At 42.5% G+C, this 25339-nt stretch overlaps 1 protein-coding gene across 5 annotated transcripts in view; it reads right to left on the bottom strand.

Annotated features, from left to right (window-relative positions):
• The window catches only part of afap1l2 (actin filament associated protein 1-like 2), a 140871-nt gene that overhangs the window by 61187 nt on the left and 54345 nt on the right, over positions 1-25339 (bottom strand). For all 5 annotated transcript variants that reach the window (XR_005036500.1, XM_036946702.1, XM_036946701.1 and 2 more), the window contains exons 6-7: positions 9845-9950; positions 4206-4420 (exon numbers count right to left, since the gene is read on the bottom strand). Coding sequence is in view for 4 of the 5 variants with exons in the window: in XM_036946702.1 (XP_036802597.1) it covers positions 4206-4420; positions 9845-9950 (321 nt within the window). In the remaining variant the exon portion in view is untranslated. The remainder of the gene's footprint in view (positions 1-4205; positions 4421-9844; positions 9951-25339) is intronic.

Raw genomic sequence — 25339 nt, forward strand, 5'->3', positions numbered from 1 at the left:
TTTGTAGCCTCAAACTCTGGTACTCAACCAATGGTTGCCATTTTCACAGTTAAATTGTTCAGTTTCCTTATTCCTTGTATACCTTAATTTTCTGAATTCTCATCTAAATTCTTCACTTCAGAAGTTTCTGCAATTACTTCATTCCCTGCACTCATTTGTAATAATGTACACACCGTGAGATCTCCACTGAGATCGCCTAATTTCAATGGGTTCAATTACAGTTTTTTTTTATTTAACCACCAGAGGGCAGTGTCGCTATTCTGGACTCCAATTGTCTTGCTATGTGGCAGCTCCTGAATACTGTACCTACTAGCAGTGTAGCCTTCTCTACGGGCGAAAGAAAAAAACAAAAAACTGACGAATTACATAATTATTTTGAGTTTCATTACTCACTCAACATTCTTCCCTTCAAGCAATGTCCGTTTATGTAGTTTAATCACCTCGTCGCCACTGTGTAATATTTGTGTTGTGGAGAAATTACCAGGCAGGAGACGGGAGTACAGTTCGTTTTCGTTTAGACAAAACCCCTCGTGCTCTACAGTTCCCGGCACCCTAGTGCGCATGTGCATTTCCTATTAGGTGTAGTAACGTAACACTTCCGGAATACTTTACAGCTTAGTAACAGGATAGTAACTAATATAAACAGATGTAGATCCCAGATACTACACACTGGATGTCAACCGTCTTTAGAAATTGGTTGAGGTTTCTCCTTTGTGTAATGAAGAAGTACGGCCATCTTGAACGAGGGTCACTTGAAGTGTACTGTTAGATAGAGGCGCGTGACCAGAAAGCATGCTACAGTTAGTTTTACTCCTGTATTGAACACAGATCATCCCGTCTTCAATTTTATCTATTATTTACATTAAAAAATAGCTAAAGTTGTATTACAAAAGTAGTTTGATATGTTTTGGCAAAGTTTACAGGTAACTTTTGAGATATTTTGTAGTCACGTTGCTCAAGTTGGAACCAGTGTTTTTCTGGATCAAACGTGCCAAATAAATGGACATTTTGGATATATATATCGAAGGAATTAATCGAACAAAAGGACAATTTGTGATGTTTATGGGACATATTGGAGTGCCAACAAAAGAAGCTCGTCAAAGGTAAGGCATGAATTATATTTGTATCTCTACGTTTTGTGTCGCGCCTGCAGGGTTGAAATATGCTTTCTCTCTTTTTTTACGGAGGTGCTATCTTCAGATAATAGCATTGTTTGCTTTCGCCGAAAAGCCTTTTTGAAATCTGACATGTTGGCTGGATTCACAACAAGTGTAGCTTTAATTTCCAATCTTGCATGTGTGGTTTAATGAAAGTAATAGTAATTGATTTGAATTTGGAGCTCTGCATTTTCCCTGGCTTTTGGCCAGGTGGGACTAGGTGGGAGAGGTTGACATGTTTCTAAAAGGACTGTAACGGAACTTTTTGAGTTTGTGTCTGGATGAAGTGCCTGCGCCTCATGAAGATGAATTACTGGGCTGAACACGCTAACAACAAGTGGCTATTTGGACATAAATGATGGAACTTTATGGAACAAATCAGTCATTTATTGTCGAACTGGGATTCCTGGGAGTGCCGTCTGATGAAGATCATCAACGGTAAGTGAATATTTATGGTGTTGTTTCTAACTTTGTTGATTCCAAAATTGTGGATATTCCTCTGGCTGTTTTGTGTTCTGAGCGCCGTTCTCAGATTATGCTTTTTCCATAAAGTTTTTTTTCAATCTGACACAGCGGTTGCATTAAGGAGAAGTCTATCTTTAATTCAGTGAATAACACTAGTATCTTTTATCAATGTTTATTATGAGTACTTCTTCCAAATTTCTTGGAATCAAAACATTACACGTAAGGCGCCAATGTAAACTGAGATTTTTGGATATAAATATGCACATTATCGAACAAAACATGCATGCATTGTGTAACATGATGTCCTATGAGTGTCATCTGATGATCTTCAAAGGTTAGCGATTCATTTTATCAATATTTCTGCTTTTTGTGACTCCTATCTTTGGCTGGAAAAATGGCTGTTTTTTTTTCGACTTGGCGGTGATCTAACATGTTGTGCTTTAACTGTAAAGCATTTTTTAAATCGGACACGATGGGTAGATTAACAAGATGTTTATCTTTAATTTGCTGTATTGGACTTATTAATGTGTTTAAGTTACATATTTCAAAAAAATATTTAGAATTTCGCTCGCTGCCTTTTCAGCGGAATGTTGTCGAGCGGAACCCCTGCGCTAGAAAGGTTAAATATTACTGCACTGTCGGAACTGGAAGCACAAGACTTTCACTACACTCGCAATAACATCTGCTAACCATGTGTATGTGATTTGATTTGACAGTGAGGCAGCTTAACCCGCGCCAAGCAAGGTGGGCCCTTTTCTTCAATAGATTCAACTTCACCGTCTCATATCGCCCAGCTTCAAAGAACATTAGAGCTAATGCTCTGTCCCATCTCCATGATTCGGGAGAGGTTCCTGTCCCAAGTGCAACCATCCTTCCGCCCTTCTGAATCGTTGCCCCTGTGATTTGGGAGGTAGACGTGGACATCCGCCAGGCTCTGGAGTGGGAACCCGTGCCTACTACCTGTCCTCTGGAGAGCACTTATGTCCCCACGGGGGTAAGGGATCGGCTGTTGACCTGGGCGCACACATCCTTCACCGCTGGACACCTAGGTATCACCCGCACCATTCAATCCATCTCCGCAAAATACTGGTGCCCCACCTTGGTGCAGAATATTGCCCACTACGTCAACTCCTCTATCCAAACCAAATCTCCCGGCATGCTCCGAGAGGGAAAATTCTTCCCCTTCCTGTGCCTCAGCGGCCTTGGTCCCATCTGTCCATAGATTTTGTTACTGATCTCCCCTGACTGATGGTTTTACCACTATTATGGTTGTTGTGGTTCTCTAAACTCTGCTGTTTTATCCCTCTCTCGTCTCCCTACTTCCCTCCAGGTCGCTGAGGCACTGTTGCAGCAGGTTCTCCGGCACAATGGCCTTCTGGAGGTCATCATCTCCAACTGTGGCCCCCCAATTCACGTCGTGGGTATGGAGAGCCTTCATGGAGAAGCTGGGGGCCACGGCCAGCCTCACATATGCGTACCGGCCTCAGTCTAACGGGCAGTTGGAGAGGATCAAGCAGGAACTGGGGAGGTTCCTTAGGAGTCACTGCCAGGACCGGCAGGGGGAGTGGGCCTGGTTCCTTCCCTGGGCAGGGTACTCCCAGAACTCACTTTGTCACTCTTCCATCATGTTGACTCCCTTACAGTGTGTCCTGGGATATCAGCCTAGACCCCGAGCCAGACCGAAGCCCCTTCTGGCTTGCTGTCCGCCGCCAGAAGGAGCAGGCGGACTGCCATCACAGTGAGGCTCCCGTGTTCCATCCTGGAGATTGCGTCTGGCTCTCCACCAGGAACCTCCCGTTTGCCCTGCCGGAAGCTGAGCCCTTCAAGGTCCTCCGGTGGGTCAACGAGGTAGCATATCGATTACAACACTCCATTAACTACCAGATCTCACCTTCGTTTCATGTTTCCCTCCTTTAGTCACTTAGGGAAAAAATGGACTAAATGACCATATTAACATTTACATTTGAGTAATTTAGTAGATGCTCTTATCCAACACCTATACTTTCAAGGAAGTTAGGCCAATTTAGACAACAGCCCATGCCTATGGTCCATTAGGACACCAAATTTTAATTATTGTTAATGATCCTCATGATCCTTAACGACAGATAAATGGATGTTAAATAACCAGTATGTCCCGTCATTTCCTACACAGGAAATCACATTTTCTCAGAAATGAAGTTTCTGAAACCTGCACCTAAAATGACACTACATAAACAAATAGCTACCTCATGTCACTGTAGATAGTCTGTCAGGCACCATATTCTTACTAAAGAGAGGAGAGCACTTTCCATTTCAAAATTGGTTATGTATTTGTGTATATGTAAAAGTGGAGTTATTTTCACTATAGCGTCTACAAGTAGTATGTGAACGTTGTCCACCACACCCGATAAGGCACCTCACTTGACAAGAGTGTAATGTGGATGGTTTATGAGCATGGCTGTGTGGTTAGTGGCTATAGCTCTATGTCACCCTTGTTCTCCTTTTTTTCTCCTCTCACAGTATTTGTGTGTGTGTGTGTGTGTGTGTGTGTGTGTGTGTGTGTGTGGTAGGGACAATCTAAACCGTCTAAGTCCTACAACCCACCAGGAAGCGATGTTCTCGAATGACACACAGCTGCTTGGCCCACTGGCCCAGCCACTTCTTCCTCCAGAGGAAGGCGCAGATGCGCACGTCCTTCATCAGCTCGATGGACGCCTCGGTGGACGGCCACTGGTGCTGCGCTGACAATGACGACTTCCCCTTGGTCACTTCCTCCTCATCGTAGGACTCATAGGAGCTGCTCACTGCCTCGCCGTCATCTGGGAGACACAGGGAAGGGGGTCAGAGGTGAGGTTAGGACAAGGAGGAAGTGGAAGACGATGAGGAGGATGAATTAATGAAATTCCAATTGGAAATGCGTGTGATGACTTTTCGTGATCCTGTTAAGTAGGCAATTAGTTTGCACAAGGAGGTGAGGACTACACACTCATCACAGAAAGGAATGAAAACATGCACAGTTGACCCCTTGCCCCCCAAGCCCACAAGCATGCACACACACACTCACACTGATAGGAGATAGGCAGGTACCCCATGTGATCACAGCATAGACCACATTGTCTGAGCTCTTTCTTTACTTGTGTCGATGCTCCCGAGGAGACCAAAAAACCCACATCTACAGGGAGAGGGATAAAGGAGAGAAAGAGAAAGGGAGAAGAGGACAAGAGTGCGGAAAATAAGACAGGGTTGCACTATCCCAATGCTATACAGTATAAAGGAAACTATGAAAAGACAAGAGCAACTCATATATAAGTACTTACAAATTGGAATTAAATGTATTTATTTTCTTTTATTATATATTTTATAGACCTGAAAAGCTTGGATGCATACCCTATCAGAATTAATAAGCTAGTAAACAGAAGCTAAGCTCATGGCCACATTAATACGTATAGTCAATTAATAACCTTTAACCTACCTGTATGAAAAGATGAGTGAGAATAACCGCACACAAACCAGCATGTGTATATGCACTCATGTCGAACAGTGTTTCCAAAGCGTAGCATTTACCAATAGTATAAATTCTCATGTTGGAAACATGGCTTGCTAATTCTGATGTGTGGGTGACCAGATGATTTAATATGGAACTTCCAGTGCATTTCCTGTGACGTGAGAAGTGGCTACTGTTAAACTAGTGTCATGTTAAGTTGTGGTCAAACCAAACACACAGCCTTCTAAAGAACAAAGGAGACTTGACCTGAATGACAGGGTTAACTTTCAAAGCTGGGTTACACTTTTGTAGCTTTTTAAAATGTAACCTTCATTTAACCAGCGCATCTCTTTGAGATAAATAATCTGTCTGTCAAGAGAGACTAAAAAGTAATCTCCACAGTATAGTTACGGTAACACAGTAAAAAAACAAACACATCATTCAAAGCACAAAGTAATCTTCCGCTCACTGCCAGTGTGGGTGCAGGCTTTTGTTTGAATTAAACATGCTAACTGTCCATTTAAATGACCCGCAAATGTACTTTTCTCTGTCCTACTTTCAACACACTAAAACTCCTTTCAGAGAAGCTGGCCGACCAGCATGGTATAGCTGGTTATGTTGGTACACCAGTATGGTCTGGCTGGTCAAGCTGATCTGACCATTATGGTCTAGCTGGCTTATCGGGGCGGCAGGGTAGCCTAGTGGTTAGAGCGTAACCAGAAGAGCGACTAGTAACCAGAAGGTTGCAAGTTCAAACCCCCGAGCTGACAAGGTACAAATCTGTTGTTCTGCCCCTGAACAGGCAGTTCAGGGGCCGTCATTGAAAATAAGAATTTGTTCTTAACTGACTTGCCTGGTTAAATAAAGGTAAAAAATTAAAATACTGTCAGACCAGCCTTTGTTGTGTTTTCGCTGGTGACCAGCTTTCATGTGATTTCGCTGGTGACCTGCCATGACTGCTGTGTTTTTGACACTGGTGGCCAGCATAAGCTAAAGCAAAACCAGCATCAAGTCACATGCTGGCTTGCAATGTGATGTTTAATTCCTATAGGAATCGAGGATGAATGGATTTCCACAATCTGCATTCAGAATGACTGCCAGGGTTATAATGAATGAATGAGACTACCTAAACTAACTTCTTCTTCTCTGGTATTATGGCAGTCGACAAACAAATGTAAAAGGTGCATGCCACCTACTGTATAGGTAGGTGGCGGCAATTGGGAAATCTGGAAAAAAACGAACATCATATACGAAATAAAAACATCAGTCACAGTCCAAATCACATCCCTACACAGGTGCAAGGGCCTATGAGGATGGAACACTCATCGACAGGATTCCTTGTAATGCCTATGCTGTAAAAAAAAATAAAAATCAGCCACACTCACAACAATGCCTATTTCCACTGATTTCCTCTTTGTTTGCTTTGTGCAGTTTAGAACCAATGCAATAAAATATACAAAGTCCACCTTTTTAACATGAAACATGTGAGGTTCCTGTTGGCGAGTAAGATTTACTGGTTCCTCTAATCCAACTACCATGCTTTCTTCAGTGTTTACACCCTTATTTTACTCTTCTCAATGCCTCTGGATAGGAGACATGCTGGACAGCCCTTACTCTTGCCACCTCGGTCTCCTTCTCCCTAACCGTGCTCTTAATGAATTTGGGCACACGCTCGCCATCCCAATTGCAGCATTTCACCTCAACTGACATACAATACTTCTCCTCTCTACATTTATTTCACCTTTATTTAACCAGGTAGGCCAGTTGAGAACAAGTTCTCATTTACAACTGCGACTTGGCCAAGATAAAGCAAAGCATTGCGACAAAACCAACAACACAGAGTTACACATAAATAAACGTACAGTCAATAACAATAGAAGAAAATCTATGTACAGTGTGTGCAAATGTAGAAGAGCAGGGAGGTAAGACAATAAATAGGCCAAGTAGAGATAATGGGGTGCAAAAGAGCAAGAAGATAAATAACAATATGGGGATGAGGTAGTTGGGTGTGCTATTTACAGATTGGCTGTGTGCAGGTACAGTGATCGGTAAGCTGCTCTGACAGCTGATGCTTAAAGTTTGATAGAGAGATATAAATCTCCAACTTCAGTGATTTTTGCAATTCGTTCCAGCCATTGGCAGCAGAGAACTGGAAGGAAAGGCAAAGACTTATAGATGACCTGGAGCCAGTGGGTTTGGCGATGAACATGTAGCGAGGGCCAGCCAACGAGAGCATACAGGTGGCAGTGGTGGGTAGTATATGGGGCTTTGGTGACAAAACGAATGGCACGATGGCACATCCAGTTTGCTGAGTAGAGTGTGGGAGACTATTTTGTAAATGACATCGCCGAAGTCAAGGATCGGTAGGATGGTCAGTTTTACGAGGGTATGTTTGGCAGCGTGAGTGAAGGAGGCTTTGTTGCGAAATAGGAAGCCGATTCTAGATTTAAATATTTTGCATTCACTTTTTCCTGAACCTAAATATTCTGCACCACCCGCAAATTCTGAAACATTGTCTACTATGGAAAACATTTAAACTACAGTAGGCCTACAAAACAGTGGTAGCCTACACACTTCAATGCAAAAATATCAACAGTCTGTTCACCTGTTAAATTCTACTGTAATGTTATAAACCGCAATCACTGTCGAAAGCATGAAATTGCTTGAAATGATCACAGCCTCTCTAGCCTAAAAGGCCCAATTAAATCAGAGATGTGCATGGTAATTTAGTGTATGGCTACTTCAGGAATATGAACTCATCATTGCCAGAAAAGGTGAGGAATTTATTCTGCAATGGTTATGATATTCAGAGCCTTCAGAAAGTATTCACACCCCTTTACTTTTTCCACATTTTCTTGTGTTACAGCCTGAATTTAAAATGGATTAAATAAGTATTTATTTTTCCTATCTACACATAATACCCCATAATGAAAAAGTGAAATCAGGTTTTTAGACATTTTTGCAAATGTGTTGAAAATGAAATAAACATAAACATCTAGTTTATAGAATTATTCACACCCCTGAATCAATACGTTAGAATCACAAGTCATTGCCTCCTGAGGGGCGCAGTGGTCTAAGGCACTGCATCGCAGTGCTAACTGTGCCACTAAAGATCCTGGTTTGAGTCCAGGCTCTGCAGGCCGCGACCGGGAGACCAATGGGGCGGCACACAATTGGCCCAGTGTCGTCCTGGTTAGGGGAGGGTTTGGCTGGCAGAGATGTTCTTGTCCCATCGCACTCTAGCAACTCCTGTGGAGGGCTGTAAGAGTGTCTGCTAAATGACCCCCCCCCCCCCCCCCCCCCGGAGTACAATAAAGACTGCATCATCTGTGGATCTGTTGGGGTGGTATGCGAATTGCAATGTGTCTAGGATGTTGATGTGGGCCATGACCAGCCTTTCAAGGCATTTCATGGCTATAGATGTGGGGCGATAGGCAGGTTACCTTGGCCTTCTTGGGCACGGGACTATGGTGGTCTGCTTAAAACAAGTTTGTATTATAGACTGGGTTCCTACAGCTTCCACACGATGTCGCCAGTACTGTCAATTTCATTGGATTTAATCCTTGGTGGAATGAGAAATAGACCCTTCCTGTCATCCAGTATACAGGAAGAGGCTTATGGGAGAGAGACAATGGACGATGATTTAAAGAGTAGCTGCTATTGAATACAGATCGCCCCGTGATCAATTTGATCGATTATTAACGTTTACAAATACCTAAAGTTGGGTTACAAAAGTAGTTTGAAGTGTTTTGTCAAAGTTTATAGGCAACTTTTTTAATTAAAAAAAATAACGTTGCGTTTTGGAAAGATGCTTTTTCCTGGATCAGAAGGGCTATATAAATGGACATTTTGGGTATACATGGACGGATTTAATCAGAAAGAATACCCAATTGTGATGTTTATGGGACATATAGGAGTGCCAACAAAGAAGCTCGTCAAAGGCAATGAATGTTTTATATTTTATTTCTGCGTTTTGTGTAGCGCCAGCTACGCTAATTCTTTTGTTTACGTCCCCTTCAGGTATTTCGGGGTGTTGCATGCTATCAGATAATAGCTTCTCATGCTTTCGCCGAAAAGCATTTTAAAAATCTGATGGCTAGATTCACAATGAGTATAGCTTTAATTCAGTACCCTGCATGTGTGTTTTAATGAAAGTTTGAGTTTTATCGCCAACATTTCCTGTTGGCTAGGTGAGACGCTGGCGTCTCAGTGGCTATAAGAGGTTAACGCTTTGCCTGTTTGATGGCTCGTCGGAGGTCGTAGCGGGATTTCTCATAAGGGTCCAGATTAGTGTTCCAGATTAGTGTTCCAGATTAGTGTTCCACTATTCACTCCTTGAATAGCGGCAGATCTAGCCTTTAGCTCAGTGCGGATGTTGCCTGTAATCCATGGGTTCTGGTTGGGGTATGTACGTACAGTATGTACCGGTCACTGTGGGGACGACGACGTCAATGCACTTATTAATGAAGCCGTGACTTATGTGGTAAACTCCTCAATGTTATCGGATGAATCCCGGAATATATTCCAATCTGTGCTAGCGAAACAGTCCGGACAACTTCCATATTGAGCACGTCACTGGAACTTCCTGTTTGAGTTTTTGCTTGTAAGCAGGAAGATAGAGTTATGGTCTGATTTGCCAAAGGGAGGGTGAGGGAAGGCCCTGTGTGTGGAGTAAAGGTGATCTAGAGTTTTGTCTCTCTAGTTTGGTAAAAAGTAATTTAAGTTTCCCAGTAAAATCAGGGACAGGGCAGGAACTCACCGTTCATGGCTGAGTCATAGGGCTGGGCCTCCTCGTAATATCCCTCCTGAAACTCCAAGCAGGCCGGGGCCGAGGGCTGGGGGAAGGGCTCTCTCCCTACAATAACCTGCGAGAGAAGGAAAGGAGGAGGCAGAGAGACAGAAGGGTAGGAGGAGAGAGAGAGAGAGAAGTTTCTTCTATTTTCTCTTGTACTCTATCTCAGTGTTTCCCAAATTGGGTCCTTGGGTGCACATTTTGTTTTTTTGCGCCAGCACTAGACAGCCTATTCAAATCATCAAAGATTGATGATGAGTTGGTTATTTGAGTCAGCTGTGTGGGGTGGGGGGTGTTGCGGGGGTGGGGGGGGGGGGAACCCTGTTTCTCCAGAAACCCTGCTCTATCTTACACAATTCAATTACACACACACACACATCCATGAAACATCTTTAAAATCTGGGGGTTCCCCTGATTGGTGATTGGTCAAAGCACCTGTCTCTCGACTTGGCTCTCCTTTCCGAGTAAAAGGTGGGAATTCCAATCCTCCTCTGACCTTAGCCTCTGCCTGGACTAGGATGGGAATTCCACATATCTTTGCCTTGGGGAGGTAACACAGCACACAGCACAGGCTGGGCTACCTAGCTTTCCCAGGGGAGGGAAAAATGACAATCCTGTCATTTTAATCCATAGAGACGTGAAGGAGAAGCTCGTCGGATGTTGACCTCTATCCCCTCGGGTCCAGTCATCTACTATTCACACTGTTACAACATCCCCTCAGGCAAGCGGTCTGCTGAGTTTCTCCACAACGTCTACTGCTTGAAACATTTACTGCCTGGCAAGACATCTCACTACACGAGGAAGAATATAAATTAAGAATTAAGCATTTCTACTACTTCTCAAGAAGACATTCCAATCTTCGGTCAAATCACATTGTTTGAAAGGTCCCAAACAGTCATTCTGATTCCCATTTAAAATAGCCTTTTGAGTGACTAAAATATCACACATACTATTTTGGGGGGATAGAAATGCCCCAAATTTGAGAAACATGTATTTTTCTCTCATGGCTAACAACCGGGAAGTTTGAAAAGAGAGGTTGAGTGGGTGGAGTGCTTATATTCATGCGCTCTCCTTAACTGACAGCTCTTTGAAACGCCTATTTCTGGAAACTTGAATGTAGTGAGCACTGTTGCAGTAAAATAATCTCAAACTAATGTTGCTGTTTTTAATCTTTGTTTTGCTGTAATAAAGGCTTTAAACCTTTTTTGGTTTGTTAGAACAGCCTCCCTGGTATTATTTCAAATCAAATCAAATGAAATTTTATTTGTCACATACACATGGTTAGCAGATGTTAATGCGAGTGTAGCGAAATGCTTGTGCTTCTAGTTCCGACAATGCAGTAATAACCAACAAGTAATCTAACTAACAGTTCCAAAACTACTACCTTATACACACAAGTGTAAAGGGATAAAGAATAAGTACATAAAGATATATGAATGAGTGATGGTACAGAGCGGCATAGGCAAGATACAGTAGATGGTATTGAGTGCAGTATATACATATGAGATGAGTATGTAAACAAAGTGGCATAGTTAAAGTGGCTAGTGATACATGTATTACATAAAGATGCAGTAGATGATATAGAGTACAGTATATACATATACATATGAGATGAATAATGTAGGTTATGTAAACATTATATTAGGTAGCATTGTTTAAAGTGGCTAGTGATATATTTTACATAATTTCCCATCAATTCCCATTATTAAAGTGGCTGGAGTTGAGTCAGTGTGTTGGCTGTTTAACAGTCTGATGGCCTTGAGATAGAAGCTGTTTTTCAGTCTCTCGGTCCCAGCTTTGATGCACCTGTACTGACCTCGCCTTCTGGATGATAGCGGGGTGAACAGGCAGTGGCTCAGGTGGTTGTTGTCCTTGATGATCTTTATGGCCTTCCTGTGACATCGGGTGGTGTAGGTGTCCTGGAGGGCAGGTAGTTTGCCCCCGGTGATGCGTTGTGCAGACCTCACTACCCTCTGGAGAGCCTTACGGTTGTGGGCGGAGCAGTTGCCGTACCAGGCGGTGATACAGCCCGACAGGATGCTCTCGATTGTGCATCTGTAGAAGTTTGTGAGTGCTTTTGGTGACGAGACAAATTTCTTCAGCCTCCTGAGGTTGAAGAGGCGCTGCTGCGCATTCTTCACGATGCTGTCTGTGTGGGTGGACAAATTCAGTTTGTCCGTGATGTGTACGCCGAAGAACTTAACTTACTACCCTCTCCACTACTGTTCCATCGATGTGGATAGGGGTGTGTTCCCTCTGTTGTTTCTTGAAGTCCACAATCATCTCCTTAGTTTTGTTGACGTTGAGTGTGAGGTTATTTTCCTGACACCACACTCCGAGGGCCCTCACCTCCTCCATGTAGGCCGTCTCGTCATTGTTGGTAATCAAGCCTACCACTGTTGTGTCGTCCGCAAACTTGATGATTGAGTTGGAGGCGTGCGTGGCCACGCAGTCGTGGGTGAACAGGGAGTACAGGACAGGGCTCAGAACGCACCCTTGTGGGGCCCCAGTGTTGAGGATCAGCGGGGTGGAAATGTTGTTGCCTACCCTCACCACCTGGGGGCGGCCCGTCAGGAAGTCCAGTACCCAGTTGCACAGGGCGGGGTCGAGACCCAGGGTCTCCAGCTTGATGACGAGCTTGGAGGGCACTATGGTGTTAAATGCCGAGCTGTAGTCGTGGAACAGCATTCTCACATAGGTATTCCTCTTGTCCAGATGGGTTAGGGCAGTGTGCAGTGTGGTTGAGATTGCATCGTCTGTGGACCTATTTGGGCGGTAAGCAAATTGGAGTGGGTCTAGGGTGTCAGGTAGGGTGGATGTGATATGGTCCTTGACTAGTCTCTCAAAGCACTTCATGATGACGGAAGTGAGTGCTACGGGGCGGTAGTCGTTTAGCTCAGTTACCTTAGCTATCTTGGGAACAGGAACAATGGTGGCCCTCTTGAAGCATGTGGGAACAACAGACTGGGATAGGGATCGATTGAATATGTCCGTAAACACACCAGCCAGCTGGTCTGCGCATGCTCTGAGAGCTTCTTGTTTTAGTTTCTGTCTGTAGGCAGGGATCAACAAAATGGAGTCGTGGTCACCTTTTCCGAAAGGAGAGCGGGGCAGGGCCTTATATGCGTCGCGGAAGTTAGAATAGCAATGATCCAAGGTTTTTCCAGCCCTAGTTGCACAATCGATATGCTGATAAAATTTAGGGAGACTTGTTTTCAGATTAGCCTTGTTAAAATCCCCAGCTACAATGAATGCAGCCTCCGGATAAATGGATTCCAGTTTGCAAAGAGTCAAATAAAGTTCATTCAGAGCCATCGATGTGTCTGCTTGGGGGGGAATATATACAGCTGTGATTATTATCGAAGAGAATTCCCTTGGTAGATAATGCGGTCGACATTTGATTGTGAGGAATTCTAAATCAGGTGAACAGAAGGACTTGAGTTCCTGTATGTTGTTATGATCACACCACGTCACGTTAACCATGAAGCATACGCCCCCGCCCCTCTTCTTACCAGAAAGATGTTTGTTTCTGTCTGCGCGATGCGTGGAGAAACCAGCTGGCTGCACCAACTCCGATAGCGTCTCTCCAGTGAGTCATGTTTCCGTGAAGCAAAGAACGTTACAGTCTCTGATGTCCCTCTGGAATGCTACCCTTGCTCGGATTTCATCAACCTTGTTGTCAAGAGACTGGACATTGGCGAGAAGAATGCTAGGGAGTGGTGCACGATGTGCCCGTCTCCGGAGTCTGACCAGAAGACCGCTCCGTTTCCCCCTTTTACGAACGCGTTTTTTTGGGTCGCCGGCTGGGATCCATTCCGTTGTCCTGGGTGAAAGGCAGAACACAGGATCCGCTTCGCGAAAGTGATATTCTTGGTCGTACTGATGGTGAGTTGACGCTGCTCTTATGTTCAGTAGTTCTTCTCGACTGTATGTAATGAAACCTAAGATGACCTGGGGTACCAATGTAAGAAATAACATGTAAAAAAACAAAAAACTGCATAGTTTCCTAGGAACGCGAAGCGAGGCGGCCATCTCTGTCGGTGCCGGAAGTTCATAATTTATGTAGTGTTTACACTGTTCCAAATAGTCTGAAAATGATATTTGTAATAATAATAACATTATTTTTTCTTGATGTCCTACTTATTGTTATTATTACCATTATTATTATTATAATAAGTAATGTTCTTATCATTAGTAGGCTTTGTATAGCAGCCTTCTATAACCACAATCGAGCTCTAGGCCTAGAAGCACATCCTGTTTAGTCTTAATACCGTAATTTACTCAGGCCTATATTTCAATACTTTTATAGGCGACTGTATCAATCAATCATTCATTTCTTAATTTGTTCATGTCATCACACAGCTTACGAGTCATTCATGATTGAAATTAAATCAAGCATTTTAGTTTTAAAATAAAATAAAGCGAGTCTTGAATAATTACCTTAAACAAAACAAAAATTAATGTAACAATAGGCTTGACAAAAAAAGTTACAATAGACTCTCTGGTATGCTTGTACTTATTTAGTGTTGTTTACATTGTTCCAAACGGTCAGGAAAATTATATTGCAATCTATACAGCACCTGTTTGGCACACATAATATGTACGCAGCCCTTGCTCCTTACCTTTTTTTAGTCACATTTATTCCACACATCTGTCTTTCCTTTTACCTCCTGAGCAACCTATAAATATTCCTGTTTTTAGTTTATTTGTCACGTCCTCTACATCCATTTTACTGTCACATGTGTTACGGTGGTCAGAGTTTGTTATAACCAAAATATTAAATGTGATGACAATATGCTATAGGCACGACCTGCCCGCTCATTAGGCAGGATTAAATGGACCCTTTTTACATCATGCAGTTTTCTCTGATCAAATAGTCTAACCTAAATAGCGCTCAATCAAATAAAAAATGAGCTGTCATGTTAACAAACAACATATCCTAAAACCAGGACAGGAGCCACTAAGGCCCCTTGAGTGGCCCCGCGGGAAATGGCACTGCATCTCAGTGTAAGAGGCGTCACTACAGTCCCTGGTTCAAATCCAGGCTGTATCACATCCAGCCTTAATTGGGAGTCCCATAGGGAGGCGCACAATTGGCGCACAATTGGCCCAGCGTCATCCGGGTTTGGCCGGGTAGGCCATCATTGTAAATAAGAATTTGTTCTTCACTGACTTGCCCAGTTAAATCTATTTTTTTATTGACAATTGTTGTCCAGGAATTTCACCCCAATGTCATGATTAGTGGTTTCAAGTTTGTATCTGTACATTTTTCTGAAAAGCTGATCATAGAGAAAAATAAAATACTTTGCATTTCCCGCTGTGTAAACACATTACAAATACAGGTAAAATGCCCGTGATAACTCCTGCTGATAACCAATGCTGGGATTGTAGGTTAAGGGCTCATAAGTAAGCATTTCACGGTAAGGTTGTATTCGGAGCATGTGACAAATAAAATATGATTTGATAAAGTTGGGTAACTGATATTCAGAGCTTAAATAGCCAAATCGATTAGACACAGGAATCAGGACTAATAAAGGCAATGCAATGGCCTGTTTTACAAACAGTAGGCTTACCGCATAGATGGGCATTCATAAAATTATATTTCAGGCAACACTGTAGGCTACACCTCAGTAAGCAAGGACCGACACCAACGCCTTTTGGATGTCTTTTTTTAGTGCCGTTCCGGACTTGATTTCCACATCCACAGACATACATTTTTGGTCCGGTCCGGATTAAATCTGAACCAATCATAGACGTTTGTTTGGTCTGGAACATCCTTGATTTGATCCAAACATAGACATCTATAAATTACTTATTTTCAACTTTCATACAGAACCAAAAATAAGCCTGATTTAAACATCTGGCTATAGGTCAGGCCCTATTGTGCCCTAGTTGGACAGGATTAGTTTTACTGGAGGATATATGGTAATGTTATTATGTGCCAGTTGGGCCAGTAACCGAAAGGTTGCTAGATCGAATTCCCGAGCTGACAAGGTAAAATATGTAATGCTGCCCCTGAACAAGGCAGTTAAACCTCTAGTGACTTCCCATCCAGCATGAGGGAGCGTAATCATCACCTGACACTAATTAGCATAACGCAACGGACATAAATATTCCTAGAAAATATTCCTATTCATAAAATCACAAATTAAATATATTAGAGACACAGCTTAGCCTTTTGTTAATCACCTTGTCATCTCAGATTTTCAAAATATGCTTTACAGCCAAAGCTAGACAAGCATTTGTGTAAGTTTATCGATAGCCTAGCATAGCATTTTGTCCAGCTAGCAGCAGGTAACTTGGTCATGGAAATCAGAAAAGCAAATAATTTACCTTTGATGAGCTTCGGATGTTTTCACTCACGAGACTCCCAGTTAGATAGCAAAAATAGAAATCGCCAGGAAATTGCAGTCACGAAAACGGCGAAAAATATTCAAAATTAGCTCCATAATATTGACAGAAACATGGCAATCCTCAAGGTGTTTTTCAAATATCTATTCGATAATATATCCATCGGGAAAATTAGTTTTTCAGTAGGACCGATTGGAGTAATGGCTACCTCTGTATTTTACGCGAGACTCTCTCTGGGAGCATCAGGTGACCACTTGCACAATGTAGCCGCTTACGGGTATTCTTCAACATAAATGCATAAAACTACGTCACAATGCTGTAGAAACCTCCGGGAATACGGAGAAAGAGTAATCTGGTTGATAGCCCATTCACTGCTCAATAGGGACGCATTGGAACGCAGCGCTTTCAAAATAGGAGGCACTTCCGGATTGGATTTTTCTCAGGCTTTCGCCTGCAACATCAGTTCTGTTATACTCACAGACAATATTTTTTACAGTTTTGGAAACTTTAGAGTGTTTTCTATCGTAAGCTGTCAATTATATGCATATTCTAGCATCTTGTCCTGACAAAATATCCCGTTTAAAACGTTATTTTTTTCCAAAAATGAAAATACTGCCCCCGAGTCACAACAGGTTCCTAGGAAATCATTGTAAAGTCTTAACTGACTTGCTATGGCTTTAGAAGCTTCCGATAGGCTAATTGACATAATTTGAGTCCATTGGAGGTGTACCTGTGGATGTATTTCAAGGCCGACCATCAAATTCAATGCCTCTTTACTTGACATCATGGGAAAATCAAAAGAAATCAGCCAAGACCTCAGAAAAAAATATTGCAGACCTCCACAAGTCTGGTTCATCCTTGGGAGCAATTTCCAAATGAATGAAGGTACCACGTTCATCTGTACAAACAAAAGTACGCAAGTATAAACACCATGGGACCACACAGCCGTCATACTGCTCAGGAAGGAGACGCGTTCTGTCTCCTAGAGATTAAGGTACTTTGGTGCAAAAAGTGCAAATCAATCCCAGAACAACAGCAAACGACCTTGTGAAGATGCTGGAGAAAACAGGTACAAAAGTATCTATATCCACAGTAAAACGAGTCCTATATCAACATAACCTGAAATGCCGCTCAGCAAGGAAGAAGTCACTGCTCCAAAACCGCCATGAAAAAGCCAGACTACGGTTTGCAACTGCACATGGAGACAAAGATAATACTTTTTGGAGAAATGTTATCGGGTCTGATGAAACAAAAATAGAACTGTTTGGCCATAATGACCACCGTTATGTTTGGAGGAAAAAGGGGGAGGCTTGCAAGCCAAAGAACACCATCCCAACAGTAAAGCACGTGGGTGGCAGCATCATGTTGTGGGGGTACTTTACTTTGCGTCTCACAAAGACATTTTGTGACAATTTCTCAAAATAATGGACTGTCATTCCTCTTTGCTTATTTGAGCTGTTTTTGCCATAATATTGACTTGTTTTCTTTTACCAAATAATCGAAAAGAGAGCACACTGAAGGCTGTTGTATAAAATACCTGTCTCCGGATTACATCTTGAAACAAATGCAACCATGGCATCCGTGACACAGAGGGGGAATGTCCATCCATGTATACGGACGGGTAAAATAATCTAGCTAGCTACATTTTCAGATTTCAAATTTTGTCAGAAAGTTGTTTTCATTTCAAGTTCAATTGTAATGTTAGCTATAGTAAACTCACAAACTCGTACATAGCCTTGGTCCGTACAATTGCCCTTATTTTAGCGCCCCCAAAACATAATACTTCCAGATCAACTGTAATGTCAATACCATTGTAAAACACAATTTCTCCCCTTTCCAACTAAATCAATTACATGACCTAAACGCTGCCCGTTTCTGCATAATTCAAGCAGGCAATGAGCCCCGTCGGGTCTTTTCTTAAAATGGCGGTTGGGGAAGCGGAACTAATGTGTGATAGTGAGACGGAGAGATGTTGTGTGGGGAAATTGCTTTTTTTCACTCGATCTGTCCAACTTATCACCTTATCGCCTCTAAAATGTAAATAAAACACTATAAAGAGTTTACATAATGTGTCATTACATACCTATTTGAAGGTTTGAATTGGGTTTTTAGGGCGGTGCTAAAGTGATCTTAGAAGTAAAGAGCAGCTTTGAGAATGATGATTGCATGCAATGATGACGCAAAAAAATTACTAGGTATCTCTCCCTTACCCCCGTCACGGTCCATTTCTTGTTTTTAAAGAATGAGAGAAGTGCTACACCTGGTGGAGAGAGATTGTAAGACAGAAATAGTTGCTTTATGCGTGCTGTACATTACGACATGACACGTCCCGATGTAACGGAGGGTCCGTTTTTTAAACTTTTCTCCAATACTATAGTGCCATTACCATGTCGATCAACGCTTGAAACCTAGTTCACACCCCCGATTTTAAAGTCAACACAGTCGCTACAGTCCCATTAGTTTTCTTTGTAGCCTCGTTTGAATATCGCGGTTACGCACATTTGTACAGAATGGGGTGAGTTTACGTTAACTAGCTAATGTTTACTGGCTGGCTCGCTAGCTAGCTAACGTTACTTGTATGATCTGTGTAGTAAATATGATTCCTGTCTTAGAGCCATTTGCATTGCTAGTTATAGCCTAATGTTAGCTAGCTAACATTGAACCTGGTTGGTTAGCTTCCTGTAGATTCATGCAGGGTTATAATGTTATGAGTTGGGATTATGGTTTATTGTTTAGCTCGCTACATGTCTAAACAAAAGACTCCACTATGCAAGTAACCATTTCAATAGACTGTTCATGATGTCACTGTGACAACTGATGATAGACGTAGCTAGTAAATTCAGAATAACTGACAAATTTACGGACGCTCAACTCCTGTTGAACACGGCTGGTGTCAGTAAACGTTGGCAAAAAAGCATCATTAAATTGTTCCCAGTCGCACAGTTGCATTCACCAACGCGCTGGATAACATAACAGCCTAACCAGCTCTGCTAGGACTTCACCCTCCTAAGTCCAAACAGTCTAACTTCCCACGGCGACCAGAATCCCCCCCCCCCCCCCCCCCCCCCCCCCACCTACCCCACATGCATAGGATGCATCCCAAATAGCAAACTATTCCCTGTATAGTGCACTCACTACTTTTACCAGAACCCTATGGGCCCTGGTCAAAAGTAGTGAACTGCATAGGGAATAGGTTGCCATTTGGGACGCAACCATACACACACACAATAACCCCTGCCTCATCACCACGGAAACGGCAGGCCAGGGTAGCGGTTCAGGAGTCAGGGAAAAAATAACAGTCGCGGGGGAAGAATAGGGGGGAGTGTTTTGAGAAAGAGTGGGAAAAAAACAAAATGAACACCCAGAACATGGAAAGTCCCTCGTTCCTATGCCAAGAATTCAGCACAGCGAAAACACTCAATCTGGGCTGGGAAAGAGGGAGAAGATAGTGATACAAATCAGAAGGGCTGCTGTGTTGTTAATCCTGTGTCCAGGGCTCTGATAATGTCCCTGTCTATCTCCCTGCTCTTTCCCTCACTTAGAGGGAAGTTGTGACACAACTATGGACACTTTGGTCCCAACTTTTATACTGGTTAGTATAGGGAACCAAATTGAATTGCTCAATCATCAAACACAATGAAAATGAATTAGAGTTGTTAGCACAATAAAAGTCATTATAATAGAATACAAAAATGTATTTGACCATATTGTTATTGTCATCATAATTTAAAGTGAAAGCAGTTTTTACTGGTGGTGGTAGCCTAGAATTACTGTATATTAGCAGTAGTAGTAAAACTGTATTTTCTGTTTGTACCTCCTTCATTATTCATAATGTAAATCGGGTCGTTCTTGAAATGTGGTGGCATTTGCGCCCCTTGCCTTTGCAACCATGAAAAACACTTTAAAAATACAAAGTCACACATCATACATGTTTTTGTTTATATTGAACTGTTTATCAATGATAAAAATCATGCAAATCCTTTATACTGCAAAACTCTGTTTATGCATTATTACAAGTATTTAAGGAAAGCAAATTGGCTTGTCCCAGTAGTGATGTTTAGAGTTGTAGTGACAAGTTTTGGAGATTTAGAGATAGCATCCCGTCTGGAGAAAACCTGGCACAATCCCTATGGAAAGTATTCAGACCCCTTGACTTTTTCCACATATTGTTATGTTACAGCCTTATTCTAAAATGGATTTAAAAAAACAATTTACAATAACCCATAATGAAGAAGCGAAAAAGCGAAAACAAATACCTTATTTTTATAAGTATTCAGACTATTTGATATGAGACTCAAAATTGAGCCTGATGGTCACTCTGACAGAGCGCCAGAGTTCCTCTGTGGAGATGGGAGAACCTTCCAAAAGGACAACCATCTCTAGAGCACTCCACCAAATCGGGCCATTATGGTAGAGTGGCCAGACGGAAGCCACTCCTCAATAAAAGGCACATGACAGCTCGCTTGGAGTTATCCAAAGGGCACCTAAAGAAATCATGAGAAACAAGATTCTCTGGTCTGATGAAACCAAGATTGAACTCCATGGCCTGAATGCCAATTATCCCGTCTGGAGAAAACCTGGCACAATCCCTATGGTTAAGCATGGTGGTGGCAGCATCATGCTGTGGGGATGTCTTTCAAAGGCAGACACTGGGAGACTAGTCAGGATGGAGGGAAAGATGAATGGAGCAAAGCACAGAGAGATCCTTGATGAAAACCTGATCCAGAGCGCTCAGGACCTCAGCCTGGGGCAAAAGTTCACCTTCCAACAGGACAATAGCCCTGAGCACACAGCCAAGACAACACAGGAGTGGAGTTTGGAAAAGTCTCTGAATGTCCTTGAGTGGCCCAGCCAATGCCTGGACTTGAACCCAATTGAACATCTCTGGAGAGACCTGAAAATGGCTGTGCAGCAACACTCCCCATCCAATCTAGCAGAGCTTGCGAATATCTGCAGAGAAGAATGGGAGAAACTCCCAAATACAGATGTGCCAGAGCATGTAGCGTCATTACCAGAAAAGACTCAAAGCTGTAATCACTGCCAAACATCCTTCAACAAAGTACCGAGTAAAGGGTCTGAATACTTATGTGAATATGATATTAGTTTATTTTTTATTTGTCAACATTTCTAAAAACTTGTTTTTGCTTTGTCATTAAGGGGTAATGCATGCAGATTAATGCGGGGAAAAAACTGTAATAAATGTAATAAAATTAATACTTTCCAAATGCACTGTATCTATTATTTTGAATGCTAGAAAGTAAACAAAATGATGTAATATATTGTATAGATCAATAAAAACAAAGGCGACTAATAAAATGCATATTTTTATCACTAGTATAATGCATGTCCCTTAGTTTTAGATCATTGGTGTTACCGCCTTGAAAGTCACTCATTTCAAAGGACCTTGAGCATTCTCTTCAGAGTCAAAAGTATCTACATTTAAAAAAAGTTATTAGCTAAGTCCCCCCCCCCTCCTGTTTTAATATGTTAAACATTTGAGGATTCCATTGATCATTTTGTGTCTAAATCCAAAGTGTCACTTGGTGTTATTCGATTTAAATGAAGGGAAATATCATTGTGAGCTAAATAATGAATCATATCACTTAAGTTAATAATTTTCTAAGGGTTAATTGCCTTAGATTTGGGCATCTGTGGCCTCCATTCAAGAAAATCCTCAATAACCCCAAATGTCACATTGGTGTTACCATCATTCAGTGTTTTCCATAGGTACATGGAGTAGCCAAACAAATAGAAAAAGTAGCCAGCCCCAGGGTGTTCGGGCGGGTATGGTCACAGAATTTTTATGGGGGCCAGAATGAGCTCTATTTTGGTATCCTCTGGTATGGTCTAATGCCTGTATTCCATCCGAAATGCACAGCTAAATTATTCATGTCTGAATCCCTTTTATACTTACTTAGTCAGTGTGGAGAACCAAATTGAATTGCTCAATCATTTTCAAACATGATGAAAATGATTTAGAGTTGTTAGCATAATAACAGTCATTATAATATAATCCAAAAAATGTATTTGATCACATTGTTATTGTCATCATAATTTAAAGTGAAAGCAGTTTGTACTGGTGGTGGAAGTACACAGCTAAATTATTAATGCCAGGATTCCATCTGAAATACAAATCAAACCAATATTTTATTTGTCAAATTCGCCAAAAACAACAGGTGTAGATCTTACTTACAACAATGCAGTTTTAAGAAAAATACCCCCAAAAAAGTAAGAAACAAAAGTAACAAATAACTAAAGAGCAGCAGAAAAATAACAATAGCGAGGCTATATACAGGGGATACGGTACAGAGTCAATGTGTGGGGGCACCGGTTAGTCGAGGTAATTGAGGTAATATGTACATGTAGGTAGAGTTAAAGTGACTATGCATGGATAATAAACAGAGAGTAGCAGCAGTGTAAAAGAGGGAGGGAGGCAATGCAAATAGTCTGAGTAGCCATTTAATTAGCTGTTCAGGAGTCTTATGGCTTGAGGGTAGAAGCTGTTAAGAAGCGTTTTGGACCTAGACTTGGTGCTCCGGTACTGCTTGTCGTGCGGTAGCAGAGAGAACAGTCTATGACTAGGGAGGCTGGAGTCTTTGACAATTTTTAGGGCCTTCCTCTGACACCGCCTGGCACAGAGGTCCTGGATGGCAGGAATCTTGACCCCGGTGATGTACTGGGCCGAGCAGTTGCCATACCAGGCAGTGATGCAACCTGTCAGGATGCTCTCGATGGTGCAGCTGTAGAACCTTTTGAAGATCTGAGGACCCATGCCTAATCCTTTCAGTCTTCTGAGGGGGAATAGGTTTTGTCGTGGCCTCTTCACAATGGTCTTGATGTGCTTGGACCATGTTAGTTTGTTGGTGATGTGGACACCAAGGAACTTGAAGCTCTCGACCTGCTCCACTACAACCCTGTCGATGAGAACAGGGGCATGCTCGGTCCTCCTTTTCCTGTAGTCCACAATCATCTTCTTCATCTTGATCACGTTGAGGGAGAGGTTGTTGTCCTTGCACCACACAGTCAGGTCTCTGACCTCCTTCCTATAGGCTGTCTCGTCTTTGTCGGTGATCAGACCTACCACTGTTGTGTCATCGGCAAACTTAATGACGGTGTTGTATTCGTGCCTGGCCATGCAGTCATGAGTTAACAGGTCGTACAGGAGGGGACTGAGCACGCACCCGAGGGGCCCCCGTGTTGAGGATCAGCGTGGCGGATGTGTTGTTACCTACCCTTATCACCTGGGTGTGGCCCGTCAGGAAGTCCAGGATCCAGTTGCAGAGGAAGGTGTTTAGTCCCAGGGTCCGTAGCTTAGTGATGAGCTTTGAGGACACTATTGTGTTGAACGCTGAGCTGTAGTCTACGAATAGCATTCTCACATAGGTGTTCCTTTTGTCCAGGTGTGAAACAGCAGTGTGGAGTGCAGTAGATTTTGCATCATATGTGGATCTGTTGGGGCGGTATGCAAATTGGAGTGGGTCTAGAGTTTCTGGGATAATGGTGTTGAAGTGAGCCAGGACCCGCCTTTCAAAGCACTTCATGGCTACAGACGTTATTGAGTACTTTAACGACTTTACCTTCCAGATTGGTAAAATTAGTTTTGGTATTGAGTAGAAAGACATGACTTTACAATTAGAATTACCTAAAATGTATGAATTCAGTGTGATGTTAGTTGTTTTGGATATCGTCTAGGCCTATATGATCAGGACTATATTCTAAGTAAGATAACCTTTTTTTCAACATTAAACCGGCCTTCTCTTGGAGGGACAAAATGGCACCGTGTTTCAGTGAGCTCCTGTGGCATTTGTTAATTTCTCTCTTTATATTAATTTCTGAGATTGAAAAAGTAGTACAATTTGTGACATAAATTACTCTACGGGTATTGATGATTATTTCTCAAAGGATTCCGTCAACATGCCTGGCAGAACTACTAAGAACTTGACCAAAACCACCACCCCTGTACAGTCGTGGCCAAAAGTTATGAGAATGACACAAATGTTAATTTTCACAAAGCCTGCTGCCTCAGTTTGTATGATGGCAATTTGCCTATACTTCAGAATGTTATGAAGAGGGATCAGATGAATTGCAATTAATTGCAAAGTTCCTCTCTGCCATGCAAATTAACTGAATCCCCCAAAAATATTTCCACTGCATTTCAACCCTGCCACAAAAGAACCAGCTGACATCATGTCAGTGATTCTCTCATTAACACAGGTTTGAGTGTTGACGAGGACAAGGATGGATATCACTCTGTCATGCTGATTGAGTTTGAATAACAAACTGGAATCTTCAAAAAGATGGTAGTGCTTGGAATCATTGTTCTTCCTCTGTCAACCATGGTTACCTGCAAGGAAACACATGCCGTCACCATTGCTTTGCACAAAAAGGGCTTCACAGGCAAGGAAATCAACAATTTATTGGATCATCAAGCACTTCAAGGAGAGCGGTTCAATTGTTGTGAAGAAGGCTTCAGGGCGCCGAAGAAAGTCCAGCAAGCGGCAGGACCATCTCCTAAAGTTGATTCAGCTGCGGGATCGGGGCACCACCAGTACCACCAGTACCAGTAAGGAATGGCAGCAGGCAGGTGTGAGTGCATCTGCACGCTTTTGCGGGATAGCGTGGTGTCAAGAAGGGCAGCAAAGAAGCCAATTCTCTCCAGGAAAAACATCAGGGACAGACTGATATTCTGCAAAAGGTACAGGGATTGGACTGCTGAGGACTGGGGTAAAGTCATTTTATCTGATGAATCCCCTTTCCAATTGTTTGGGGAATCCGGAAAAAAGCTTGTCCGGAGAAGACAAGGTGAACGCTACCATCAGTCCTGTGTCATGCCAACAGTAAAGCATCCTGAGACCATTCATGTGTGGGGTTGCTTCTCAGCCAAGGGAGTGGGCTCACTCACAATTTTGCCTAAGAACACAGCCATGAATAAAGAATGGTACCAACACATCCTCCGAGAGCAACTTCTCCCAACCATCCAGGAACAGTTTGGTGACGAACAATGCCTTTCCCAGCATGATGGAGCACCTTGCCATAAGGCAAAAGTGATAACTAAGTGGCTCGGGGAACAAAACATCGATATTTTGGGTCCATGGCGAGGAAACTCTCCAG

Source organism: Oncorhynchus mykiss, chromosome 16 (assembly GCF_013265735.2).
Source record: "Oncorhynchus mykiss isolate Arlee chromosome 16, USDA_OmykA_1.1, whole genome shotgun sequence".
In the NCBI taxonomy this organism is placed as follows: domain Eukaryota; kingdom Metazoa; phylum Chordata; class Actinopteri; order Salmoniformes; family Salmonidae; genus Oncorhynchus; species Oncorhynchus mykiss.